General features: G+C 37.3%; 7 protein-coding genes across 7 annotated transcripts; all 7 read left to right on the top strand.

Moving 5' to 3' along the window:
- Nucleotides 1-882: 882 nt before the first annotated feature.
- On the top strand, nt 883-1,719 carry LOC138357867 (uncharacterized). The gene is made up of 2 exons (XM_069315028.1): nt 883-925; nt 1,309-1,719. Exons 1-2 carry the CDS (start codon nt 914-916, stop codon nt 1,636-1,638), a joined length of 342 nt encoding a protein of 113 aa, XP_069171129.1. The 5' UTR covers nt 883-913; the 3' UTR covers nt 1,639-1,719.
- A 2,585-nt stretch (nt 1,720-4,304) lies between these two features.
- LOC138357899 (neuropeptide-like protein 31) lies at nt 4,305-5,010 on the top strand. Its single transcript, XM_069315069.1, has 2 exons — nt 4,305-4,316; nt 4,699-5,010. The coding sequence occupies exons 1-2, from the start codon at nt 4,305-4,307 to the stop codon at nt 5,008-5,010; spliced, it is 324 nt and encodes a 107-aa protein (XP_069171170.1).
- Nucleotides 5,011-7,632: 2,622 nt separating this feature from the next.
- Nucleotides 7,633-8,469, top strand: LOC138357866 (uncharacterized). The gene is made up of 2 exons (XM_069315027.1): nt 7,633-7,675; nt 8,059-8,469. The coding sequence occupies exons 1-2, from the start codon at nt 7,664-7,666 to the stop codon at nt 8,386-8,388; spliced, it is 342 nt and encodes a 113-aa protein (XP_069171128.1). The 5' UTR covers nt 7,633-7,663; the 3' UTR covers nt 8,389-8,469.
- Nucleotides 8,470-10,725: 2,256 nt separating this feature from the next.
- On the top strand, nt 10,726-11,452 carry LOC138357898 (uncharacterized). Its single transcript, XM_069315068.1, has 2 exons — nt 10,726-10,737; nt 11,123-11,452. The coding sequence occupies exons 1-2, from the start codon at nt 10,726-10,728 to the stop codon at nt 11,450-11,452; spliced, it is 342 nt and encodes a 113-aa protein (XP_069171169.1).
- Nucleotides 11,453-13,823: 2,371 nt separating this feature from the next.
- On the top strand, nt 13,824-14,548 carry LOC138357897 (uncharacterized). Its single transcript, XM_069315066.1, has 2 exons — nt 13,824-13,835; nt 14,219-14,548. The coding sequence occupies exons 1-2, from the start codon at nt 13,824-13,826 to the stop codon at nt 14,546-14,548; spliced, it is 342 nt and encodes a 113-aa protein (XP_069171167.1).
- A 2,373-nt stretch (nt 14,549-16,921) lies between these two features.
- LOC138357896 (uncharacterized) lies at nt 16,922-17,648 on the top strand. The gene is made up of 2 exons (XM_069315065.1): nt 16,922-16,933; nt 17,319-17,648. Exons 1-2 carry the CDS (start codon nt 16,922-16,924, stop codon nt 17,646-17,648), a joined length of 342 nt encoding a protein of 113 aa, XP_069171166.1.
- A 4,717-nt stretch (nt 17,649-22,365) lies between these two features.
- LOC138357865 (uncharacterized) lies at nt 22,366-23,204 on the top strand. The gene is made up of 2 exons (XM_069315026.1): nt 22,366-22,408; nt 22,794-23,204. Exons 1-2 carry the CDS (start codon nt 22,397-22,399, stop codon nt 23,121-23,123), a joined length of 342 nt encoding a protein of 113 aa, XP_069171127.1. The 5' UTR covers nt 22,366-22,396; the 3' UTR covers nt 23,124-23,204.
- The last annotated feature ends 1,626 nt before the right edge of the window (nt 23,205-24,830 follow it).

Here is a 24,830-nt window from a genome sequence, read left to right as displayed (position 1 = left end):
CAAAGTTGGAAGCCTGTTGCTAGTCTCACCCAAATTTCCAAAGGGGAATGGTCTGTGATACAATTTTATCTGGTGAAAAAAGGAAGAATAATAGTAGAAGGAAAACTGAAAAAGAACAGGAATCTGATAGATACTGAGAGAGAGTTTCAGTACTCCTTGAGGGGATGGGGGAAGCAGGGGGCAAATAGGAAGGAAGCGGAGGCAGGGAGGGGAAGACCAAAGGGACAGGGATGAGGGAGTTAAGTTGTGAATAGATAGAGATTCAGATAGTTAGATGATAAATAGATAGATAGGTAGATAGATTGATTGACTGATTGTTATGTAGACAGACAGACAGAGATAGATGGAAATATCTTAGATAGAGAGATAAATACAAAAATAAATAGACAAAAATATAAAAATAGAGATAGAAAAAAAGAAAGATAGATAGATAGATAGATAGATAGATTGATGATAGATAGATAGATAGATAGATAGATAGATAGATAGATAGATATATAGATAGATAGATAGATAGATAGATAGATAGATAGATGGATAGATAGATAAATAGATAGATAGATAAGGATAGAGAGAGAAGACAGACGACAGACTGGGTCAATGCTGGGTACTACTCCCCAAAGTAGATTCGGAGAAAATGTCTGTCAATTCATAATATTTTTATTAACGTGGATAATAAAATTTCATTCATATGGTCCGTAGAACCCGCGAACCATCGACCCCGTCTCCCGCTCTTGGGGCCGGCAGTTCCAGGCTCCTACGCCCTACAAGGTTTACAACTGAAGATTAAAAAAGTTCCGTGTGACCTTGTATATAAAGGAACACTGAGAGGGTTTGGGTGGCCCCGCCCCTGTTTGGTATATAAGGCCACGCTGCCTCCAGCTGCCACAGTCAACACTGACACTCCTGAACCATGAAGACCCTGGTGAGTGACACCTTCTGGCTCTCTTAGTCTCTCATACTCAGCAGTTTGCTGTTTATAGCTTGACATTAATATCTATTTTGGCCTTACCTGTCTAATATCTTTGTTGATAGACTACCTTACGGTTGTTCCTGGGGTCAAAGCGGTTCGGTTTCTGACCAGGCCTCCTTCTGAGACCTGATAATAACTAAGGTTCATTAGCAGCATATGTTTACGTCCCTTTAGCACATTCTATATATAACACTAGTACAGGTGATTGTTTATATGTCCTAATTTGTTTTATTCTGGTGTAAAGTTTTATGCAACCTTTACTGGCTTAGTGTAGGTACGTTTCATTTATTCATAATGTTTAGAAAGTAAACTAAGTTTTTTTGTTTTTTTAACAGATCATTGTTGCCGCCCTGGCCGCCTTCTGCTTGGTGGACACAAGCGCTGCTCCTGCCCCAGAGGCTGAGCCCGGTTACTTTGGTGGCTTCGGAGGCTTTGGAGGTTTCGGTCGTGGCTTCGGGTTAGGATATGGAGGATACGGAGGCTATGGAGGATACGGAGGCTTCTATCGTGGAAAGAGGAGCGCTGATCCAGCTGCTGAGCCTGAAGCTAATCCAGGTTACCTCGGCGGCTTTGGAGGCTTAGGAGGCTTCGGGCGGGGCTTCGGTGGCTTTGGAGGCTTCGGCAGAGGATATGGAGGTTATGGAGGCTATGGATATTATGGTTGAACACCAGCTGTTGTCAGCTGAGCCTTCTATTTGTTTACTGTGACTAAATATATACAATAATAAAAACATATCGAGCATAAACATTGTTTATATCATGATTACAGTTTATCTTCGATGAACTATTACAAATCTCTTATAAAAAATAATCTTCTATATCTATACAACCTGTCCTCTTATAAAGAACGTCGCATTTCGATCTTATGCGTTACATACGACCAAAAATTTTCGTATATAAAAATGGAAGCCGCTCGCAAAAGTGACGAACTGTCCAGTTCCCTAGTTTGGGTCCTCAGGTAGGTTAGGAGAGGACATTTTAAACTGACCGTTTCTTGACGATGGGAAACCTTAGGAGGACGGGTTGATCTATAAGACAATGTCTGTCTGCTTGTCCATGGTTGGAGGCCAGGAGCTAATAACTAGCCTCATCCATCCTTCATAAATGATGAATATCGGGAAATGGAAGTATCATAAGCCATTTCTGTTATGAAGAAAAAAGTATTTTACGATGCTTGAGAGCTTTTCTAAGTCACAACAACATAGACTCGGGTTGTTGATCGAGTTATTTAGTTCAAAATTAATAAAATAAATATAATATTCATATCTGTAAAAATAAGACAGAATGTCTCTGTCTGTCTGTCTGTTCATAGATGGAGGCGAGAAGCTTGGGCCTAGCTTCATCCAAATAAACAGAGGTAATGGTCTGGGATACATGATGAATATTGGCTAGTCGGGGTCGCCATAATTCAAAAGAGAACAGCATGCCAGGGTCACATTCAGACCCCCCCGAGGATTTTTTGGAACTGCCTGCCACAATACCTAAGAATATTTTGAAAACAAAAATTAGTAGAAAAATATCCTTCAAAATATTCGGGGAAACAGGGAGAGGGAGAGAGGAAGGGAGGTGGAAGGGGAGAGGGAGAGAAAGGGAGATAGAGGGGAGAACGGGGGGTGGGGTGCAAGGAGATGGCGTGAGGGGGGTCAAGGGGAGAAAATGAATAGATTTAGGAGTAGATATATGGATAGATGGATTAATTGAGGTTTAGCTGGATGGATGGATAGACAGATAAATAGGTGTGAAAATTGATTGATAGAGGGATGGATTGATAGATGAATGGAAAAATAGATGGATGGATAGATAAATATATTGATGTATGGTTGGACGGATACATGAAGAAATAGAAAGTTGGATGAATAGATAGATGCATAGAAAGATAGATAGTTTGATACATAGATGGATGGATAAATGAATATAGACAAATAAATAGATGAACAGATAATTGAATGTAGAGTGATAAACTGATGGATGGATAATTAAATGTAGATGGATAAATTGATGGATGGATAGAAATATAGATGGATTGATAGATGGATGGACGGATAGATGGATGGATTGCTATATTGATGATAGGAAGATGGATGAATAAATGGATGGATATATGAATAAACAATTAAAGAGATAGATGGAAGAATTGATAGATGAACAGATGCGAGGCAGACAGACAGACAGACCCGGGTAATGGCAATGCAGGTGTATCCCTACCTAGTGTGTGTGTGTGTGCATTTACACACACACATATATATATATATATATATATATATATATATATATATATATATATATATATATATATATATATATATATATATATATATTTGTCTGTCAGCCTATTCAAAGTTCGAAGCCTGACGCCTGTTGCTAGTCTCACCCAAATTTCCAGATGGGAATGGTCTGTGATACAATTTTATCTGATGAAAAAAGGAAGAATAATAGTAGAAGGAAAACTGAAAAAGAACAGGAATCTGATAGATACTGAGAGAGAGGTTCAGTACTCCTTGAGGGGATGGGGAAAGCAGGGGGCAAATAGGAAGGAAGCGGAGGCAGGGAGGGGAAGACAAAAGGGATGGGGATGAGGGAGTTAAGTTGTGAATAGATAGAGATGCAGATAGATAGATGATAGTTAGATAGATAGATAGATAGATAGATAGATAGATAGATAGATAGATAGATAGATAGATAGATAGATAGATAGATAGATAGATAGATAGATAGATAGATAGATAAATAGATAGATAGATAGATAGATTGATTGATTGATTGATTGATTGATTGATTGATTGGTTGATTGATACGTAGACACAGACAATGACAGATGTAAATATCGCTAGATAGACAGATAAATACAAAATAAAATAGACAAAAAATATAAAAATAGATAGATAGATAGATAGAGAGATTGATAGATAGATAGATAGATAGATAGATAGATAGATAGATAGATAGATAGATAGATAGATAGATAGATAGATAGATAGATAGATAAGGATAGAGAGAGAAGATAGACGACACACTGGGTCAATGCTGGCTACTCCCCGTAATAGATTCGGAGAGAATGTCTGTCAATTCATAATATTTTTATTAACGTGGATAATAAAATTTCATTCACATGGTCCGTAGAACCCGCGAACCATCGACCCCGTGTCCCGCTCTTGGGGCCGGCAGTTCCAGGCTCCTACGCCCCACAAGGTTTACAACTGAAGATTAAAAAAGTTCCGTGTGACCTTGTATACATAGGAACACTGAGAGGGTTTGGGCGGCCACGCCCCTGTGTGGTATATAAGGCCACGCTGCCTCCAGCTGCCACAGTCAACACTGACACCCCTGAACCATGAAGACCCTGGTGAGTGACACCTTCTGGCTCTCTTAGTCTCTCATACTCAGCAGTTTGCTGTTTATAGCTTGACATTAACATCTATTTTGGCCTTACCTGTCTAATATCTTTGTTGATAGACTACTTTACGGTTGTTCCTGGGGTCAAAGCGGTTCGGTCTCTGACCAGGCCTCCTTCTGAGACCTGATAATAACTATGGTTCAATAGCAGCATATGTATATGTCCCTTTAGCACATTCTATATATAACACTATTACAGGTGATTGTTTATATGTCCTAATTTGTTTTATTCTGGTGTAAAGTTTTATGCAACCTTTACTGGCTTAGTGTAGGTACGTTTCATTTATTCATAATGTTTAGAAAGTAAACTAAGTTTTTTGTTTTTTTAACAGATCATTGTTGCCGCCCTGGCCGCCTTCTGCTTGGTGGACACAAGCGCTGCTCCTGCCCCAGAGGCTGAGCCCGGTTACTTTAGTGGCTTCGGAGGCTTTGGAGGTTTCGGTCGTGGCTTCGGGTTAGGATATGGAGGATACGGAGGCTTCTATCGTGGAAAGAGGAGCGCTGATCCAGCTGCTGAGCCTGAAGCTAATCCAGGTTACCTAGGCGGCTTTGGAGGCTTAGGAGGCTTCGGGCGGGGCTTCGGTGGCTTTGGAGGCTTCGGCAGAGGATATGGAGGTTATGGTGGCTACGGATATTATGGCTGAACACCAGCTGTTGTCAGCTGAGCCTTCTATTTGCTTACTGTGACTAAATTTTTAAAATAATAAAAAGATATTGAGCATAAATATTGTTTATATGATCATTACGGTTTATCTTCGAGGAACTATTACAAATCTCTTATAAAAAATAATCTTCTATATCTATACAACCTGTCCTTTTATAAAGAACGTCGCATTTCGATCTTATGCGTTACATACGACTAAAAATTTTCGTATATAAAATTGAAGCCACTCGCAAAAGTGACGAACTGTCCAGTTCCCTAGTTTGGGTTCTCAGGTAGGTTAGGAGAGGACATTTTAAACTGACCGTTTCTTGTCGATGGGAAACCTTAGGAGGACGGGCTGATCTATAAGACAATGTCTGTCTGCTTGTCCATGGTTGGAGGCCAGGAGCTAATATCTAGCCTCATCCATCCTTCATAAATGATGAATATTGGGAAATGGAAGTATCATAAGCCATTTATTTTATGAAGAGAAAAGTATTTTACGATGCTTGAGAGCTTTTCTAAGTTACAACAACATAGACTCGGGTTGTTGATCGAGTTATTTAGTTCAAAATTAATAAAATAAATATAATATTCACATCTGTACCTATAAGACAGAATGTCTCTGTCTGTCTGTCTGTTTGTCTGTTCAAAGATGGAGGCGAGAAGCTTGGGCCTAGCTTCATCCAAATAAACAGAGGTAATGGTCTGGGATACATGATGAATATTGGCTAGTCGGGGTCGCCATAATTCAAAAGAGAACAGCATGCCAGGGTCACATTCAGACCCCCACGAGGATTTTTTGGAACTGCCTGCCACAATACCTAAGAATATTTTGAAAACAAAAATTAGTAGAAAAATATCCTTCAAAATATTCGGGGAAACAGGGAGAGGGAGAGAGGAAGGGAGGTGGAAGGGGAGAGGGAGGGAAAGGGAGATAGAGGGGAGACCGGGGGGGGGGGTGCAAGGAGATGGGGTGAGGGGGGGTCAAGGGGAGAAAATGAATAGATTTAGGAGTAGATATATGGATAGATGGATTAATTGAGGTTTAGCTGGATGGATGGATAGACAGATAAATAGGTGTGAAAATTGATTGATAGAGGGATGGATTGATAGATGAATGGAAAAATAGATGGATGGATAGATAAATATATTGATGTATGGTTGGACGGATACATGCAGAAATAGAAAGTTGGATGAATAGATAGATGCATAGAAAGATAGATGGTTTGATACATAGATGGATGGATAAATGAATATAGACAAATAAATAGATGAACAGATAATTGAATGTAGAGTGATAAACTGATGGATGGATAATTAAATGTAGATGGATAAATTGATGGATGGATAGAAATATAGATGGATTGATAGATGGATGGACGGATAGATGGATGGATTGCTATATTGATGATAGGAAGATGGATGAATAAATGGATGGATATATGAATAAACAATTAAAGAGATAGATGGAAGAATTGATAGATGAACAGATGCGAGGCAGACAGACACACAGACCCGGGTAATGGCAATGCAGGTGTATCCCTACCTAGTGTGTGTGTGTGTGCATTTACACACACACATATATATATATATATATATATATATATATATATATATATATATATATATATATATATATATATATATATATATATATATATATATAAATATATATTTGTCGATCAGCCTATTCAAAGTTCGAAGCCTGACGCCTGTTGCTAGTCTCACCCAAATTTCCAGAGGGAAATGGTCTGTGATACAATTTTATCTGATGAAAAAGGAAGAATAATAGTAGAAGGAAAACTGAAAAAGAACAGGAATCTGATAGATACTGAGAGAGAGTTTCAGTACTCCTTGAGGGGATGGGGTAAGCAGGGGGCAAATAGGAAGGAAGCGGAGGGAGGGAGGGGAAGACCAAAGGGACAGGGATGAGGGAGTTAAGTTGTGAATAGATATATATATATATATATATATATATATATATATATATATATATATATATATATATATATATAGATAGATCGATCGATCGATAGATAGATAGAGATAGATAGATAGATTGGTTGATTGATTGATGATTGATTGATTGATAGTTACGTAGACAGACAGAGATAGATTGAAATATCGCTAGATAGACAGATAAATACAAAAATAAATAAACAGAAAAAAAATTTATATAGAGATAGAAAAATAGATAGATAAATAGATATATAGATAAATAAATAGATGGATAGATAGATAGATAGATAGATAGATAGATAGATAGATAGATAGATAGATAGATAGATAGATAGATAGATAGATAAGGATAGAGAGAGAAGATAGACGACAGACTGGGTCAATGCTGGCTACTCCCCGTAATAGATTCGGAGAGAATGTCTGTCAATTCATAATATTTTTATTAACGTGGATAATAAAATTTCATTCACATGGTCCGTAGAACCCGCGAACCATCGACCCCGTCTCCTGCTCTTGGGGCCGGCAGTTCCAGGCTCCTACGCCCTACAAGGTTTACAACTGAAGATTAAAAAAGTTAAGCGTGACCTTGTATATAAAGGAACACTGAGAGGGTTTGGGCGGCCACGCCCCTGTGTGGTATATAAGGCCACGCCGCCTCCAGCTGCCACAGTCAACACTGACACTCCTGAACCATGAAGACCCTGGTGAGTGACACCTTCTGGCTCTCTTAGTCTCTCATACTCAGCAGTTTGCTGTTTATAACTTGACATTAACATCTATTTTAGCCTTACCTGTCTAATATCTTTGTTGATAGACTACCTTACGGTTGTTCCTGGGGTCAAAGCGGTTCGGTCTCTGACCAGGCCTCCTTCTGAGACCTGATAATAACTATGGTTCAATAGCAGCATATGTATATGTCCCTTTAGCACATTCTATATATAACACTATTACAGGTGATTGTTTATATGTCCTAATTTGTTTTATTCTGGTGTAAAGTTTTATGCAACCTTTACTGGCTTAGTGTAGGTACGTTTCATTTATTCATAATGTTTAGAAAGTAAACTAAGTTTTTTGTTTTTTTTAACAGATCATTGTTGCCGCCCTGGCCGCCTTCTGCTTGGTGGACACAAGCGCTGCTCCTGCCCCAGAGGCTGAGCCCGGTTACTTTGGTGGCTTGGGAGGCTTTGGAGGTTTCGGTCGTGGCTTCGGGTTAGGATATGGAGGATACGGAGGTTATGGAGGATACGGAGGCTTCTATCGTGGAAAGAGGAGCGCTGATCCAGCTGCTGAGCCTGAAGCTAATCCAGGTTACCTAGGCGGCTTTGGAGGCTTAGGAGGCTTCGGGCGGGGCTTCGGTGGCTTTGGAGGCTTCGGCAGAGGATATGGAGGTTATGGTGGCTACGGATATTATGGCTGAACACCAGCTGTTGTCAGCTGAGCCTTCTATTTGTTTACTGTGACTAAATTTGTAAAATAATAAAAAGATATTGAGCATAAATATTGTTTATATGATCATTACGGTTTATCTTCGATGAACTATTACAAATCTCTTATAAAAAATAATCTTCTATATCTATACAACCTGTCCTTTTATAAAGAACGTCGCATTTCGATCTTATGCGTTACATACGACTAAAAATTTTCGTATATAAAAATGGAAGCCGCTCGCAAAAGTGACGAACTGTCCATTTCCCTAGTTTGGGTCCTCAGGTAGGTTAGGAGAGGACATTTTAAACTGACCGTTTCTTGACGATGGGAAACCTTAGGAGGACGGGCTAATCTATAAGACAATGTCTGTCTGCTTGTCCATGGTTGGAGGCCAGGAGCTAATATCTAGCCTCATCCATCCTTCATAAATGATGAATATCGGGAAATGGAAGTATCATAAGCCATTTATTTTATGAAGAGAAAAGTATTTTACGATGCTTGAGAGCTTTTCTAAGTCACAACAACATAGACTCGGGTTGTTGATCGAGTTATTTAGTTCAAAATTAATAAAATAAATATAATATTCATATCTGTAAATATAAGGCAGAATGTCTCTGTCTGTCTGTCTGTTTGTCTGTTCATAGATGGAGGCGAGAAGCTTGGGCCTAGCTTCATCCAAATAAACAGAGGTAATGGTCTGGGGTACATGATGAATATTGGCTAGTCGGGGTCGCCATAATTCAAAAGAGAACAGCATGCCAGGGTCACATTCAGACCCCCACGAGGATTTTTTGGAACTGCCTGCCACAATACCTAAGAACATTTTGAAAACAAAAATTAGTAGAAAAATATCCTTCAAAATATTCGGGGAAACAGGGAGAGGGAGAGAGGGAGGTGGAAGGGGAGAGGGAGAGAAAGGGAGATAGAGGGGAGAATGGGGGGGGGGGGTGCAAGGAGATGGCGTGAGGGGGGTCAAGAGGAGAAAATGAATAGATTTAGGAGTAGATATATGGATAGATGGATTAACTGAGTTTTAGCTGGATGGATAGATAGACAGATAAATAGGTGTGAAAATTGATTGATAGAGGGATGGATTGATAGATGAATGGAAAGCTAGATGGAAGGATAGATAAATATATTGATGTATGGTTGGACGGATACATGAAGAAATAGAAAGTTGGATGAATAGATAGATGCATAGAAAGATAGATAGTTTGATACATAGATGGATGGATAAATGAATATAGACAAATAAATAGATGAACAGATAATTGAATGTAGAGTGATAAACTGATGGATGGATAATTAAATGTAGATGGATAAATTGATGGATGGATAGAAATATAGATGGATTGATAGATGGATGGACGGATAGATGGATGGATTGCAATATTGATGATAGGAAGATGGATGAATAAATGGATGGATATATGAATAAACAATTAAAGAGATAGATGGAAGAATTGATAGATGAACAGATGCGAGGCAGACAGACAGACAGACCCGGGTAATGGCAATGCAGGTGTATCCCTACCTAGTGTGTGTGTGTGTGCATTTACATATATATATATATATATATATATATATATATATATATATATATATATTTATATAAATATATACATATATATATATATATATATATATATATATATATATATATATATATATATATATATATATATATATATATATATAGATAGATAGATAGATCGATCGATCGATAGATAGATAGATAGATAGAGATAGATAGATAGATTGATTGATTGATTGATTGATTGATTGATTGATAGTTACGTAGACAGAGAGATAGATTGAAATATCGCTCAATAGACAGATAAATACAAAAATAAATAAACAGGAAAAAAAATATATATAGAGATAGAAAAATAGATAGATAAATAGATATATAGATAGATAGATAAATAAATAGATGGATAGATAGATAGATAGATGGATAGATAGATAGATAGATAGATAAGGATAGAGAGAGAAGATAGACGACAGACTGGGTCAATGCTGGCTACTCCCCGTAATAGAGTCGGAGAAAATGTCTGTCAATTGATAATATTTTTATTAACGTGGATAATAAAATTTCATTCACATGGTCCGTAGAACCCGCGAACCATCGACCCCGTCTCCCGCTCTTGCGGCCGGCAGTTCCAGGCTCCTACGCCCCACAAGGTTTACAACTGAAGATTAAAAATGTTCCGTGTGACCTTGTATATAAAGGAACACTGAGAGGGTTTGGGCGGCCCCGCCCCTGTGTGGTATATAAGGCCACCCCGCCTCCAGCTGCCACAGTCAACACTGACACTCCTGAACCATGAAGACCCTGGTGAGTGACACCTTCTGGCTCTCTTAGTCTCTCATACTCAGCAGTTTGCTGTTTATAACTTGACATTAACATCTATTTTGGCCTTACCTGTCTAATATCGTTGTTAATAGACTACCTTGCGGTTGTTTCTGGTTCAAGTTCCAACCGGCCCGGTCACTGACCATGCCTCCTTCTGAGGCCTGACAAGGACTGTTTCAATAGCAGCATATGTACACGTCCCTTTAGCACATTCTATATATAACACTATTACAGGTGATTGTTTATATGTCCAAATTTGTTTTATTCTGGTGTAAAGTTTTATGCAACCTTTACTGGCTTAGTGTAGGTACGTTTCATTTATTCATAATGTTTGGAAAGTAAACTAAGTTTTTTGTTTTTTTAACAGATCATTGTTGCCGCCCTGGCCGCCTTCTGCTTGGTGGACACAAGCGCTGCTCCTGCCCCTGAGGCTGAGCCCGGTTACTTTGGTGGCTTGGGAGGCTTTGGAGGTTTCGGTCGTGGCTTCGGGTTAGGATATGGAGGATACGGAGGTTATGGAGGATACGGAGGCTTCTATCGTGGAAAGAGGAGCGCTGATCCAGCTGCTGAGCCTGAAGCTAATCCAGGTTACCTAGGCGGCTTTGGAGGCTTAGGAGGCTTCGGGCGGGGCTTCGGTGGCTTTGGAGGCTTCGGCAGAGGATATGGAGGTTATGGTGGCTACGGATATTATGGCTGAACACCAGCTGTTGTCAGCTGAGCCTTGTATTTGTTTACTGTGACTAAATTTGTAAAATAATAAAAAGATATTGAGCATAAATATTGTTTATATGATCATTACGGTTTATCTTCGATGAACTATTACAAATCTCTTATAAAAAATAATCTTCTATATCTATACAACCTGTCCTTTTATAAAGAACGTCGCATTTCGATCTTATGCGTTACATACGACTAAAAAGTTTCGTATATAAAAATGGAAGCCGCTCGCAAAAGTGACGAACTGTCCAGTTCCCTAGTTTGGGTCCTCAGGTAGGTTAGGAGAGGACATTTTAAACTGACCGTTTCTTGACGATGGGAAACCTTAGGAGGACGGGCTGATCTATAAGACAATGTCTGTCTGCTTGTCCATGGTTGGAGGCCAGGAGCTAATATCTAGCCTCATCCATCCTTCATAAATGATGAATATCGGGAAATGGAAGTATCATAAGCCATTTATTTTATGAAGAGAAAAGTATTTTACGATGCTTGAGAGCTTTTCTAAGTCACAACAACATAGACTCGGGTTGTTGATCGAGTTATTTAGTTCAAAATTAATAAAATAAATATAATATTCATATCTGTAAATATAAGGCAGAATGTCTCTGTCTGTCTGTCTGTTTGTCTGTTCATAGATGGAGGCGAGAAGCTTGGGCCTAGCTTCATCCAAATAAACAGAGGTAATGGTCTGGGATACATGATGAATATTGGCTAGTCGGGGTCGCCATAATTCAAAAGAGAACAGCATGCCAGGGTCACATTCAGACCCCCTCGAGGATTTTTTGGAACTGCCTGCCACAATACCTAAGAACATTTTGAAAACAAAAATTAGTAGAAAAATATCCTTCAAAATATTCGGGGAAACAGGGAGAGGGAGAGAGGGAGGTGGAAGGGGAGAGGGAGAGAAAGGGAGATAGAGGGGAGAATGGGGGGGGGGTGCAAGGAGATGGCGTGAGGGGGGTCAAGAGGAGAAAATGAATAGATTTAGGAGTAGATATATGGATAGATGGATTAATTGAGTTTTAGCTGGATGGATAGATAGACAGATAAATAGGTGAGAAAATTGATTGATAGAGGGATGGATTGATAGATGAATGGAAAGCTAGATGGAAGGATAGATAAATATATTGATGTATGGTTGGACGGATACATGAAGAAATAGAAAGTTGGATGAATAGATAGATGCATAGAAAGATAGATAGTTTGATACATAGATGGATGGATAAATGAATATAGACAAATAAATAGATGAACAGATAATTGAATGTAGAGTGATAAACTGATGGATGGATAATTAAATGTAGATGGATAAATTGATGGATGGATAGAAATATAGATGGATTGATAGATGGATGGACGGATAGATGGATGGATTGCTATATTGATGATAGGAAGATGGATGAATAAATGGATGGATATATGAATAAACAATTAAAGAGATAGATGGAAGAATTGATAGATGAACAGATGCGAGGCAGACAGACAGACAGACCCGGGTAATGGCAATGCAGGTGTATCCCTACCTAGTGTGTGTGTGTGTGCATTTACATATATATATATATATATATATATATATATATATATATATATATATATATATATATATATATATATATTTATATATATATATTTATATAAATATATATATATATATATATATATATATATATATATATATATATATATATATATATATATATATATATATATATATAGATAGATAGATAGATCGATCGATCGATAGATAGATAGATAGATAGATAGAGATAGATAGATAGATTGATTGATTGATTGATTGATTGATTGATTGATTGATAGTTACGTAGACAGAGAGATAGATTGAAATATCGCTCAATAGACAGATAAATACAAAAATAAATAAACAGGAAAAAAAATATATATAGAGATAGAAAAATAGATAGATAAATAGATATATAGATAGATAGATAAATAAATAGATGGATAGATAGATAGATAGATGGATAGATAGATAGATAGATAGATAAGGATAGAGAGAGAAGATAGACGACAGACTGGGTCAATGCTGGCTACTCCCCGTAATAGAGTCGGAGAAAATGTCTGTCAATTGATAATATTTTTATTAACGTGGATAATAAAATTTCATTCACATGGTCCGTAGAACCCGCGAACCATCGACCCCGTCTCCCGCTCTTGCGGCCGGCAGTTCCAGGCTCCTACGCCCCACAAGGTTTACAACTGAAGATTAAAAATGTTCCGTGTGACCTTGTATATAAAGGAACACTGAGAGGGTTTGGGCGGCCCCGCCCCTGTGTGGTATATAAGGCCACGCCGCCTCCAGCTGCCACAGTCAACACTGACACTCCTGAACCATGAAGACCCTGGTGAGTGACACCTTCTGGCTCTCTTAGTCTCTCATACTCAGCAGTTTGCTGTTTATAACTTGACATTAACATCTATTTTAGCCTTACCTGTCTAATATCTTTGTTGATAGACTACCTTACGGTTGTTCCTGGGGTCAAAGCGGTTCGGTCTCTGACCAGGCCTCCTTCTGAGACCTGATAATAACTATGGTTCAATAGCAGCATATGTATATGTCCCTTTAGCACATTCTATATATAACACTATTACAGGTGATTGTTTATATGTCCTAATTTGTTTTATTCTGGTGTAAAGTTTTATGCAACCTTTACTGGCTTAGTGTAGGTACGTTTCATTTATTCATAATGTTTAGAAAGTAAACTAAGTTTTTTGTTTTTTTTAACAGATCATTGTTGCCGCCCTGGCCGCCTTCTGCTTGGTGGACACAAGCGCTGCTCCTGCCCCTGAGGCTGAGCCCGGTTACTTTGGTGGCTTGGGAGGCTTTGGAGGTTTCGGTCGTGGCTTCGGGTTAGGATATGGAGGATACGGAGGTTATGGAGGATACGGAGGCTTCTATCGTGGAAAGAGGAGCGCTGATCCAGCTGCTGAGCCTGAAGCTAATCCAGGTTACCTAGGCGGCTTTGGAGGCTTAGGAGGCTTCGGGCGGGGCTTCGGTGGCTTTGGAGGCTTCGGCAGAGGATATGGAGGTTATGGTGGCTACGGATATTATGGCTGAACACCAGCTGTTGTCAGCTGAGCCTTGTATTTGTTTACTGTGACTAAATTTGTAAAATAATAAAAAGATATTGAGCATAAATATTGTTTATATGATCATTACGGTTTATCTTCGATGAACTATTACAAATCTCTTATAAAAAATAATCTTCTATATCTATACAACCTGTCCTTTTATAAAGAACGTCGCATTTCGATCTTATGCGTTACATACGACTAAAAATTTTCGTATATAAAAATGGAAGCCGCTCGCAAAAGTGACGAACTGTCCATTTCCCTGGTTTGGGTCCTCAGGTAGGTTAGGAGAGGACATTTTAAACTGACCGTTTCTTGACGATGGGAAACCTTAGGAGGACGGGCTAATCTATAAGACAATGTCTGTCTGCTTGTCCATGGTTGGAGGCCAGGAGCTAATATCTAGCCTCATCCATCCTTCATAAATGATGAATATCGGGAAATGGAAGTATCATAAGCCATTTATTTTATGAAGAGAAAAGTATTTTACGATGCTTGAGAGCTTTTCTAAGTCACAACAACATAGACTCGGGTTGTTGATCGAGTTATTTAGTTCAAAATTAATAAAATAAATATAATATTCATATCTGTAAATATAAGGCAGAATGTCTCTGTCTGTCTGTCTGTTTGTCTGTTCATAGATGGAGGCGAGAAGCTTGGGCCTAGCTTCATCCAAACAAACAGAGGTAATGGTCTGGGATACATGATGAATATTGGCTAGTCGGGGTCGCCATAATTCAAAAGAGAACAGCATGCCAGGGTCACATTCAGACCCCCCCGAGGATTTTTTGGAACTGCCTGCCACAATACCTAAGAACATTTTGAAAACAAAAATTAGTAGAAAAATATCCTTCAAAATATTCGGGGAAACAGGGAGAGGGAGAGAGGGAGGTGGAAGGGGAGAGGGAGAGAAAGGGAGATAGAGGGGAGAATGGGGGGGGGGTGCAAGGAGATGGCGTGAGGGGGGTCAAGAGGAGAAAATGAATAGATTTAGGAGTAGATATATGGATAGATGGATTAATTGAGTTTTAGCTGGATGGATAGATAGACAGATAAATAGGTGTGAAAATTGATTGATAGAGGGATGGATTGATAGATGAATGGAAAGCTAGATGGAAGGATAGATAAATATATTGATGTATGGTTGGACGGATACATGAAGAAATAGAAAGTTGGATGAATAGATAGATGCATAGAAAGATAGATAGTTTGATACATAGATGGATGGATAAATGAATATAGACAAATAAATAGATGAACAGATAATTGAATGTAGAGTGATAAACTGATGGATGGATAATTAAATGTAGATGGATAAATTGATGGATGGATAGAAATATAGATGGATTGATAGATGGATGGACGGATAGATGGATGGATTGCAATATTGATGATAGGAAGATGGATGAATAAATGGATGGATATATGAATAAACAATTAAAGAGATAGATGGAAGAATTGATAGATGAACAGATGCGAGGCAGACAGACAGACAGACCCGGGTAATGGCAATGCAGGTGTATCCCTACCTAGTGTGTGTGTGTGTGCATTTACATATATATATATATATATATATATATATATATATATATATATATATATATATATATATTTATATAAATATATACATATATATATATATATATATATATATATATATATATATATATATATATATATATATATATATATATATATATATATATATATATATATATATATAGATAGATAGATTGATCGATCGATCGATAGATAGATAGATAGATAGATAGAGATAGATAGATAGATTGATTGATTGATTGATTGATTGATTGATTGATTGATAGTTACGTAGACAGAGAGATAGATTGAAATATCGCTCAATAGACAGATAAATACAAAAATAAATAAACAGGAAAAAAAATATATATAGAGATAGAAAAATAGATAGATAAATAGATATATAGATAGATAGATAAATAAATAGATGGATAGATAGATAGATAGATGGATAGATAGATAGATAGATAGATAAGGATAGAGAGAGAAGATAGACGACAGACTGGGTCAATGCTGGCTACTCCCCGTAATAGAGTCGGAGAAAATGTCTGTCAATTGATAATATTTTTATTAACGTGGATAATAAAATTTCATTCACATGGTCCGTAGAACCCGCGAACCATCGACCCCGTCTCCCGCTCTTGCGGCCGGCAGTTCCAGGCTCCTACGCCCCACAAGGTTTACAACTGAAGATTAAAAATGTTCCGTGTGACCTTGTATATAAAGGAACACTGAGAGGGTTTGGGCGGCCCCGCCCCTGTGTGGTATATAAGGCCACGCCGCCTCCAGCTGCCACAGTCAACACTGACACTCCTGAACCATGAAGACCCTGGTGAGTGACACCTTCTGGCTCTCTTAGTCTCTCATACTCAGCAGTTTGCTGTTTATAACTTGACATTAACATCTATTTTGGCCTTACCTGTCTAATATCGTTGTTAATAGACTACCTTGCGGTTGTTTCTGGTTCAAGTTCCAACCGGCCCGGTCACTGACCATGCCTCCTTCTGAGGCCTGACAAGGACTGTTTCAATAGCAGCATATGTACACGTCCCTTTAGCACATTCTATATATAACACTATTACAGGTGATTGTTTATATGTCCAAATTTGTTTTATTCTGGTGTAAAGTTTTATGCAACCTTTACTGGCTTAGTGTAGGTACGTTTCATTTATTCATAATGTTTGGAAAGTAAACTAAGTTTTTTGTTTTTTTAACAGATCATTGTTGCCGCCCTGGCCGCCTTCTGCTTGGTGGACACAAGCGCTGCTCCTGCCCCTGAGGCTGAGCCCGGTTACTTTGGTGGCTTGGGAGGCTTTGGAGGTTTCGGTCGTGGCTTCGGGTTAGGATATGGAGGATACGGAGGTTATGGAGGATACGGAGGCTTCTATCGTGGAAAGAGGAGCGCTGATCCAGCTGCTGAGCCTGAAGCTAATCCAGGTTACCTAGGCGGCTTTGGAGGCTTAGGAGGCTTCGGGCGGGGCTTCGGTGGCTTTGGAGGCTTCGGCAGAGGATATGGAGGTTATGGTGGCTACGGATATTATGGCTGAACACCAGCTGTTGTCAGCTGAGCCTTGTATTTGTTTACTGTGACTAAATTTGTAAAATAATAAAAAGATATCGAGCATAAACATTGTTTATATCATGATTACAGTTTATCTTCGATGAACTATTACAAATCTCTTATAAAAAATAATCTTCTATATCTATACAACCTGTCCTCTTATAAAGAACGTCGCATTTCGATCTTATGCGTTACATACGACTAAAAATTTTCGTATATAAAAATGGAAGCCGCTCGCAAAAGTGACGAACTGTCCAGTTCCCTAGTTTGGGTCCTCAGGTAGGTTAGGAGAGGACATTTTAAACTGACCGTTTCTTGACGATGGGAAACCTTAGGAGGACGGGCTGATCTATAAGACAATGTCTGTCTGCTTGTCCATGGTTGGAGGCCAGGAGCTAATATCTAGCCTCATCCATCCTTCATAAATGATGAATATCGGGAAATGGAAGTATCATAAGCCATTTATTTTATGAAGAGAAAAGTATTTTACGATGCTTGAGAGCTTTTCTAGGTCAACAACAACATAGACTCGGGTTGTTGATCGAGTTATTTAGTTCAAAATTAATAAAATAAATATAATATTCATATCTGTAAATATAAGGCAGAATGTCTCTGTCTGTCTGTCTGTTTGTCTGTTCATAGATGGAGGCGAGAAGCTTGGGCCTAGCTTCATCCAAACAAACAGAGGTAATGGTCTGGGATACATGATGAATATTGGCTAGTCGGGGTCGCCATAATTCAAAAGAGAACAGCATGCCAGGGTCACATTCAGACCCCCTCGAGGATTTTTTGGAACTGCCTGCCACAATACCTAAGAATATTTTGAAAACAAAAATTAGTAGAAAAATATCCTTCAAAATATTCGGGGAAACAGGGAGAGGGAGAGAGGAAGGGAGGTGGAAGGGGAGAGGGAGAGAAAGGGAGATAGAGGGGAGAATGGGGGGGGGGGGGTGCAAGGAGATTGCGTGAGGGGGGTCAAGAAAAGAAAATGAATAGATTTAGGAGTAGATATATGGATAGATGGATTAATTGAGTTTTAGCTGGATGGATAGATAGACAGATAAATAGGTGTGAAAATTGATTGATAGAGGGATGGATTGATAGATGAATGGAAAGATAGATGGAAGGATAGATAAATATATTGATGTATGGTTGGACGGATACATGAAGAAATAGAAAGTTGGATGAATAGATAGATGCATAGAAAGATAGATGGTTTGATACATAGATGGATGGATAAATGAATATAGACAAATAAATAGATGAACAGATAATTGAATGTAGAGTGATAAACTGATGGATGGATAATTAAATGTAGATGGATAAATTGATGGATGGATAGAAATATAGATGGACGGATAGATGGATGGATTGCTATATTGATGATAGGAAGATGGATGAATAAATGGATGGATATATGAATAAACAATTAAAGAGATAGATGGAAGAATTGATAGATGAACTGATGCGAGGCAGACAGACAGATAGACCCGGGTAATGGCAATGCAGGTGTATCCCTACCTAGTGTGTGTGTGTGTGCATTTACATATATATATATATATATATATATATATATATATATATATATATATATATTTATATATATATATATATATATATATATATATATATATATATATATATATATATATATATATATATATATATATATATATATATATATATTAGTATATTTTGGTAGCAGTCTTTCCTGTAGACATATATTATTAAATATGACCGAAAAAGTAAGATTAATAATTCTAAGACGAATTTTCTCAATCTTTCGTTCATTACGCTTCACTGTTGGAGGTAAATCAAAAATCAATTCTCCAAATTTCATTTTTATTTCTAGTCTGACGCGACACGGGCGCGTTTCGTAAAACTTATTACATTTTCAAAGACTTTAGTTCTTAAATACACAACTGAATAGAACTTACGTATCTCCGATTTTATATCTACATTTGAGTGAGGTGGAAGGGGTGATGTGGCATTTAACACAAGACAGAACAAAATGTGGTATTAATAGGGTATTAATTTCATCAACACAAGACAGAACACGAAACAATGGATATTGAATAGAAGTGTTTGTAGAAAGCTTTTTTGAATTTTGGAGAATTGATTTTTGATTTACCTCCAACAGTGAAGCGTAATGTGCGAAAGATTGAGAAAATTCGTGTTAGAATTATTAATCTTACTTTTTCGGTCATATTTAATAATATATATATATATATATATATATATATATATATATATATATATATATATATATATATATATATATATATATATATATACATATATATATACATATATATATATATTTGTCTGTCTGCCTATTCACAGTTCGAAGCCTGACGCCTGTTGCTAGTCTCACCCAAATTTCCAGAGGGGAATGGTCTGTGATACAATTTTATCTGGTGAAAAAGGAAGAATAATAGTAGAAGGAAAACAGAAAAAGAACAGGAATCTGATAGATACTGAGAGAGAGTTTCAGTACTCCTTGAGGGGATGGGGGAAGCAGGGGGCAAATAGGAAGGAAGCGGAGGGAGGGAGGGGAAGACCAAAGGGACAGGGATGAGGGAGTTAAGTTGTGAATAGATACAGACTCAGATATATATATATATATATATATATATATATATATATATATATATATATATATATATATATATATATATATAAATACATATATATATATATATATATATATATATATATATATATATATATATATATATATATATATATATATATATATATATATAAATACATATATATATATATATATATATATATATATATATATATATATATATATATATATATATATATATATATATATATATATGTATATATGTCGTACCTAGTAGCCAGAACGCACTTCTCAGCCTACTATGCAAGGCCCAATTTGCCTAATAAGCCAAGTTTTCATGAATTAATTGTTTTTCGACTACCTAACCTACCTAACCTAACCTAACCTAACTTTTTCCGCTACCTAACCTAACCTAACCTGTAAAGATAGGTTAGGTTAGGTTAGGTAGGGTTGGTTAGGTTCGGTCATATATCTACGCTAATTTTAACTCCAATAAAAAACAATTGACCTCATACATAATGAAATGGGTAGCTTTATCATTTCATAAGAAAAAAATTAGAGAAAATATGTTAATTCAGGAAAACTTGGCTTATTAGGCAAATCGGGCCTTGTATAGTAGGCTGAGAAGTGGGTTCTGGCTACTAGGTACGACATATATATATATATATATATATATATATATATATATATATATATATATATATATATATATATATATATATATATATATATATATATATATATATGTCGTACCTAGTAGCCAGAACTCACTTCTATATATATATATATATATATATATATATATATATATATATATATATATATATATATATATATATATATATATATATGTCGTACCTAGTAGCCAGAACTCACTTCTATATATATATATATATATATATATATATATATATATATATATATATATATATATATATATATATATATATATATATATATATATATATATATGTCGTACCTAGTAGCCAGAACTCACTTCTCAGCCTACTATGCAAGGCCCGATTTGCCTAATAAGCAAAGTTTTACTGAATTAATATATTTTCTCTAATTTTTTTCTTATTAAATGATAAAGCTACCCATTTCATTATGTATGAGGTCAATTTTTTTTTTATTAGAGTTAACATTAACATAGATATATGACCGAACCTAACCAACCCTACCTAACCTAACCTAACCTATCTTTATAGGTTAGGTTAGGTTAGGTAGCCGAAAACGTTAGGTTAGGTTAGGTTAGGCAGGTTAGGTAGTCTAAAAAACATTAATTCATGAAAACTAGGCTTATTAGGCAAATCGGGCCTTGCATAGTAGGCTGAGAAGTGAGTTCTGGCTACTAGGTACGACATATATATATATATATATATATATATATATATATATATATATATATATATATATATATATATATATATATATATATATGCAAACAAGCCTGAATGGTCAGATATATATATATATATGTATATATTTAGATAGATAGATCGATCGATCGATAGATAGATAGATTGATTGATTGATTGATTGATAGTTACGTAGGCAGACAGAGATAGATTGAAATATCGCTAGATAGACAGATAAATACAAAAATAAATAAACAGAAAAAAATATATATAGAGATAGAAAAATAGAGATAGAAAAATAGATAGATAAATAGATATATAGATAGATAGATAAATAAATAGATGGATAGATAGATAGATAGATAGATAGATAGATAGATAGATAGATAGATAGATAGATAGATAGATAGATAGATAGATAGATAGATAGATAGATAAGGATAGAGAGAGAAGATAGACGACAGACTGGGTCAATGCTGGCTACTCTCCGTAATAGAGTCGGAGAAAATGTCTGTCAATTCATAATATTTTTATTAACGTGGATAATAAAATTTCATTCACATGGTCCGTAGAACCCGCGAACCATCGACCCCGTCTCCCGCTCTTGCGGCCGGCAGTTCCAGGCTCCTACGCCCTACAAGGTTTACAACTGAAGATTAAAAATGTTCCGTGTGACCTTGTATATAAAGGAACACTGAGAGGGTTTGGGCGGCCACGCCCCTGTGTGGTATATAAGACCACGCTGCCTCCAGCTGCCACAGTCAACACTGACACTCCTGAACCATGAAGACCCTGGTGAGTGATACCTTCTGGCTCTCTTAGTCTCTCATACTCAGCAGTTTGCTGTTTATAACTTGACATTAACATGTATTATTCCCTTAATTGTCTAATATCGTTGTTAATAGACTACCTTGCGGTTGTTCCTGGTTCAAATTGCAACCGGCCCAGTCACTGACCATGCCTCCTTCTGAGGCCTGACAAGGACTGTTTCAATAGCAGCATATGTACAAGTCCCTTTAGCACATTCTATATATAACACTATTACAGGTGATTGTTTATATGTCCTAATTTGTTTTATTCTGGTGTAAAGTTTTATGCAACCTTTACTGGCTTAGTGTAGGTACGTTTCATTTATTCATAATGTTTAGAAAGTAAACTAAGTTTTTTGTTTTTTTAACAGATCATTGTTGCCGCCCTGGCCGCCTTCTGCTTGGTGGACACAAGCGCTGCTCCTGCCCCAGAGGCTGAGCCCGGTTACTTTGGTGGCTTCGGAGGCTTTGGAGGTTTCGGTCGTGGCTTCGGGTTAGGATATGGAGGATACGGAGGTTATGGAGGATACGGAGGCTTCTATCGTGGAAAGAGGAGCGCTGATCCAGCTGCTGAGCCTGAAGCTAATCCAGGTTACCTCGGCGGCTTTGGAGGCTTAGGAGGCTTCGGGCGGGGCTTCGGTGGCTTTGGAGGCTTCGGCAGAGGATATGGAGGTTATGGAGGCTATGGATATTATGGTTGAACACCAGCTGTTGTCAGCTGAGCCTTGTATTTGTTTACTGTGACTAAATTTTTAAAATAATAAAAACATATTGAGCATAAACATTGTTTATATCATCATTACGGTTTATCTTCTATAAACTATTACAAATCTCTTATAAAAAATAATCTTTTATATCTATATAACCTGTCGTCTTATAGAGAACGTCGCATTTCGATCGTAAGCGTTACATACGACTAAAAATTTTCGTAAATAAAAATGGAAGCCACTCGCAAAAGTGACGAACTGTCCAGTTCCCTGGTTTGGGTCCTCAGGTAGGTTAGGAGAGGACATTTTAAACTGACCGTTTCTTGACGGTGGGAAACCTTAGGAGGACGGGCTGATCTATAAGACAATGTCTGTCTGCTTGTCCATGGTTGGAGGCCAGGAGCTAATATCTAGCCTTATCCATCCTTCATAAATGATGAATATCGGGAAATGGAAGTATCATAAGCCATTTATTTTATGAAGAGAAAAGTATTTTACGATGCTTGAGAGCTTTTCTAGGTCAACAACAGCATAGACTCGGGTTGTTGATCGAGTTATTTAGTTCAAAATTAATAAAATAAATATAATATTCATATCTGTACTTATAAGACAGAATGTCTGTCTGTCTGTCTGTCTGTCTGTCTGTCTGTCTGTCTGTCTGTCTGTCTGTCTGTCTATTTGTCTGTTCAAAGATGGAGGCGAGAAGCTTGGGCCAAGCTTCATCCAAATAAACAGAGGTAATGGTCTGGGTGATGAACAGATGGTCAGATGATGAACATAGATCTAGTAGGGGTCGCAATAATTTAAAAGAGAACAGCGTGCCAGGGTCACATTCAGACCTCCACGAGGATTTTTGGAACTGCCTGCCACAATACCTAAGAATATTTCGAAAACAAAAATTAGTAGAAAAATATCCTTCAAAATATTCGAGGAAACAGGGAGAGGGAGAGAAAGGAAGGTGGAAGGGGAGAGGGAGAGAAAGGGAGACAGAGGGGAGAATGGGGGGGGGGGGTGCAAGGAGATGGGGTGAGGGGGGGTCAAGGGGAGAAAATGGATAGATTTAGGAGTAGATATATGGATAGATGGATTGATTGAGGTTTAGCAGGATAGATTGATAGACAGATAGATAGGTGTGAAAATGGATTGATAGAGGGATGGATTGATATGTGAATGGAAAGATAGGTGGATGGATAAATAAATATATTGATGCATGGTTGGATAGATACATGAAGAAATAGAGAGACGGATGAATAGATAGATGCATAGAAAGATAGATGGTTTGATACATAGATGGATGGATAAATGAATATAGACGGATAAATAGATGAACAGATAATTGAATGTAGAGTGATAAATTGATGTATGGATAATTATATGTAGATGGATAAATTGATGGATGGCTAATTCAATGTAGATGGATAAATTGATGGATGGCTAATTCAATGTAGATGGATAAATTGATGGATGGATAGAAATACAGATGGATTGATAGATGGATGGACGGATATATGGATGGATAGATGGATAGATTGTTATAAAGATGATAGATAGATAGTTGGATATATGAATAAACACCTAAAGAGATAGATGGAAGAATTGATAGATGAACAGATGCGAGGCAGACAGACAGACAGACCCGGGTAATGGCAATGCAGGTGTATCCCTACCTAGTGTGTGTGTGTGCATTTACATATATATATA

Source organism: Procambarus clarkii, chromosome 80, assembly GCF_040958095.1.
Source record: "Procambarus clarkii isolate CNS0578487 chromosome 80, FALCON_Pclarkii_2.0, whole genome shotgun sequence".
NCBI lineage: Eukaryota > Metazoa > Arthropoda > Malacostraca > Decapoda > Cambaridae > Procambarus > Procambarus clarkii.
Note: the sequence above shows the minus strand (reverse complement) of the source record. Positions and strands in the feature narration are given on the sequence as shown.